Source organism: Coffea arabica, chromosome 2e (genome assembly GCF_036785885.1).
Source record: "Coffea arabica cultivar ET-39 chromosome 2e, Coffea Arabica ET-39 HiFi, whole genome shotgun sequence".
NCBI lineage: Eukaryota > Viridiplantae > Streptophyta > Magnoliopsida > Gentianales > Rubiaceae > Coffea > Coffea arabica.
In genome coordinates, this window is record NC_092313.1 from 68,311,989 (window position 1) to 68,315,872 (window position 3,884).

Here is a 3,884-nt window from a genome sequence, read left to right on the forward strand (position 1 = left end):
TTGCAAGATGGATTTTCAAATTATATATCTGATATTTTCTATGTGCCAAGTTTATATAATAATTTATTGAGTTTGGGGTAACTGTTTGAGAAAAGTTATGAACTACATTTTAAATATGGTGATGGCACTATAAATGATGAAAAATTGGGATTAATTGCCAAGGTAAAAATGAACCGCAGTCATTTGTGGTCTCTTTCTCTTAATTGTGGTGATTTACCTTGCTTTAATTTCATGACTCTTTATGATTCTTGACTATGGCATATGTGTTTTTGGGCATTTGAATTTTGGGAGTTTGAAATTTCTTGCAAGAAAGAAATTGATTATTGGGCTACCTTGTGTTGATTTTTCTAACAAGAAGTGTGAGTCTTGTATTTTGGAAAAGAAGTACAGGGATCCTTTTTCAAAAGGCAAAGCTTGGAGGGCTAATCGATCACTTGAACTGATTCATTCAGATTTATGCACAGTTGAAGTTCCTTCCAATGGTAGTAATGAGTATTTTATTACTTTCATTGATGATTTCAGCAAGAAGACATGGGTGTATTTTTTGAGAAATAAATCTGATGCATGTGATGTGTTTAAAAAGTTCAAGTATTATCTAGAGAAGCAGAGTGGTTACTTTATTAAAATTTTAAGAACTGACAGAGGCACAACGTATCTTGTTTGTGATGATTATTTGGTGAAAAATAGTATAAAACATCAATTGACAGTCAGATATACACCTCAGCAGAATGGTGTCACAGAAAGGAAGAATAGGATTGTGATGGACATGGTAAGATCTATGATGCACTCCAAAGGTATTCCTAAATCCTTTTGGGTAGAAGCAGTATCTTGTGCTATTTATGTTTTAAACAGGTGTCCTACTAGATGCAATTTGAGGAAAACCCCACAAGAGGTTTGGACTATTATGAAATCAAATATTTCTCACTTCAAAGTATTTTGCTGTCTTGCATATGTACATATTCCAGATCATTTGAGGAAGAAATTGGATGACAAAACAGAGAAGTGTATTTTTATTGGTTATAATCATGAGACTAAGGGGTATAAATTGTTCAATTCAGACACAGAAAAAGTGATTGTTAGTAGGGATGTGACTTTCGATGAACATAGAGTTTGGGATTGGTCCAGGAAAGATCTTGAGATATTGTCAAAATATCCATCTATTTCTCTAGTTATGGGAGCAAGTTCCATTAAGCAACCAATAGAGCCAGTTGTGTAGTCTTATGGTGATCTCTCAACTTCTACTATGTAGGTTGAGATATCCAGTTGGCCACAGAGAGAATGTTGCATGCCACGCCGATTTGATGATTATATTATTGGTAGAGATGATGATTTATTTGATGAAGATATTGTAAATTTTGCTCTTTTTGCAGATTATGATACTGTCTCATTTAATGAAACTGTCAAAGATGATCATTGGATTCGTGCAATGGATGAAGAAATTTATACTATTGAGAAAAATGATACATGGGAGTTGACCACCATCCCACCTGAAAAAAAACCAATTGGAGTGAAAATAGGTATATAAGTCCAAGTACAAGCCAACAGGAGAGGTGGATCGCTTCAAAGTGAGATTAGTTGTCAAAGGTTATAAGCAAAAGGTAAGTATTGATTATTTTAAAATTTTTGCACCAGTTGCTAGACTTGATACTGTTCGTATAATTGTCTCACTTGTTGCCAATAATTGCTGAAAAATTCATCAAATGGATGTGAAATTTGTTTTCTTAAATGACTTTCTTGAAGAAGGGGTATATATTGAGCAACCTACAAGTTATGTTAGAAAGGGTCAAGAAGACGAAATTTATAGATTGAAGAAGGCGTTATATGGGTTGAAACAAGCTCCTAGAACTTGGTATACTCGCGTCGATGCTTATTTTGTTGAGCATAATTTTCTGAGATGTCCATATGAGCATATTTAGTACATCAAATTCAACCCTGGAGAAGATGTTTTTATTGTATGTATATATGTGGATGACTTAATATTTACAGGCAACAATCCCAAACTAATTTCTGAATTTAGGGAGGCCATGATCATTCAGTTGAAGAAAAGCTGAAATTGACCATAGTGGCACTTGTGATTTTGTTGATGCTACCTATTTCAAGAACTTGGTAGGAAGTCTCAGGTACTTGACTTCTACAAGGCCTGACATTACTTATGGAGTTGGTTTGATTAGTAGATTTATGGAATCTCCATGCCAATTCCACTTGCAAGCTGCTAAGAGAATTTTGAAATATGTTCAAGCTACGCAGTCTGACTGTATATTTTACTCATCTTCACATGGTAGCAACCTTATTGGATATACTGACATTGATTGGGTTGGTGATACAATACAAAGGAGGAGTACTTCTGGTTATGCATTTTATTTGGGATTTGGTGTATTTTCTTGGTTTTCAAAGAAACAATAGGTGATTGTTTTGTCCACAACAGAAGCAGAATACATGGCAGCTGCGAGTAGCGCTACTCAAGCACTTTGGTTGAGTAGAATGCTTGGATTTTTATAACACAAGCAAAATGGTCCTACCAAAATATTTTGTTATAACATGCCCACTATATTGAGTTGACAAAAAATTCAGCTTTTCATGGGCGCGGCAAACATATTGATACTGAGTGTTATTTTATTCGTGAGTTGGTTCAAGATCAAGAGATTGTCATTGATTATTGCAAAAGTGAAAATCAAGTAGCTGACATTCTGACAAAATTACTCTAGTTGGAGATGTTCATGAGGTTGAAAAATATGCTTGGCATAATTAAGTTTGAAGACCTTGGCTCAAGGGAGGCAATGTTGGATGTTAAAACCAAGTTCTTATTCTTAATTGATTTCCGTTAGTTTATGGTTTCTTTATAAGTATTAGGTTGGTCCAAGTTTCCGAGTCCAAGTCCTACTGTATATGTGATTCTTTAGTCGGTACGGACTTTAAGTCCTTAGATAATTGGAAACCAGGTGGTCTATATATTTGTAATAGTAGTCGTGACGTGTGTGCTGAGAATGGAAAATAAATAAAGAAGTTGTTGCCTCCTCCACTTCGTTTCTTGCTCTGTCGCAAGTTTTTTTTTTATTTTCCACTGCCAAGACTATCGATTGTATGGTTCGTTTGTACTATTTATCCTATGGGTTATTTTCTTACAACCCTCCTTTATCTCCCATCTGGAGTCTAATTGCTCCTGCTTCTTTACATATGTTTGTTCTTTTGATCATGGCAAGAGCAATTTCGATTTTTGAGAGACCGCTTGTAGGGGCTGGCCTCAATATGTTATGGGTTCCTAACAGAATTCTGGGCATGTATAGTTGCTTTAGGATCACTTGTCTAGAGGAAAATATTGCACCATTGAAGTTTTTATTCAGTGCAGGTGGGTGAACAATTATCGGTTAGACTATGTTAGAACCAACTGCCATAGCTATCTAATGGTTTAACTTAACTAACACCCCCTGTAAATATTGAAAATTTTGATTTAATAGTTTGGCTTTATACTGCATTCTGTTAACTGTATCTCTCCCAAATTAGTTAAACCAGAGTCTGGTTATAAGCTCCAACTAGCGAATCAGCAGTTATAGTCGAATAAACTACTTTCAACTCAATTATACCAGTTCAGAGCAGTTTTTAGTCATTAATTACTATTTTTTTGTCACAAACTACACCTTTTATTAAGATAAGGAAAAGGAAATTACAAATGGAGGTAATCCATTGTAGTACAGAACCGCAAACAAGCAGTAATCCTAACACAGGTAGCTAGACACTTTCACCTATTTATCAAACGCAACAAACGGCAAACTCTACTGCAGGACAAGTTCTCATGATTCCTTTGGATACCTTTTCGAGTGGCACAAGCCCCCTCTACTGTTGCACATCCTTCACAATGGCCTTGCTTACATGCACAACATGATTCA

At 35.3% G+C, this 3,884-nt stretch overlaps 1 protein-coding gene across 1 annotated transcript; it reads left to right on the plus strand.

Annotated features, from left to right (window-relative positions):
* Positions 1-241: 241 nt before the first annotated feature.
* Positions 242-2,403, plus strand: LOC140036432 (uncharacterized). Its single transcript, XM_072077840.1, has 4 exons — positions 242-794; positions 966-1,207; positions 1,250-1,517; positions 2,111-2,403. The coding sequence occupies exons 1-4, from the start codon at positions 242-244 to the stop codon at positions 2,401-2,403; spliced, it is 1,356 nt and encodes a 451-aa protein (XP_071933941.1).
* Positions 2,404-3,884: the final 1,481 nt, after the last annotated feature.

Excerpts from the sequence above, each read along its gene's own strand:
- LOC140036432 (XM_072077840.1), top strand. The coding sequence starts at position 242 with ATGATTCTTGACTATGGCATATGTGTTTTTGGGCATTTGAATTTTGGG. Across the intron at positions 795-965 it reads ATCTATGATGCACTCCAAAG|ATCATTTGAGGAAGAAATTG; the intron begins GTATTCCTAAAT and ends TACATATTCCAG. Across the intron at positions 1,518-2,110 it reads ACCAATTGGAGTGAAAATAG|GAAGTCTCAGGTACTTGACT; the intron begins GTATATAAGTCC and ends AGAACTTGGTAG.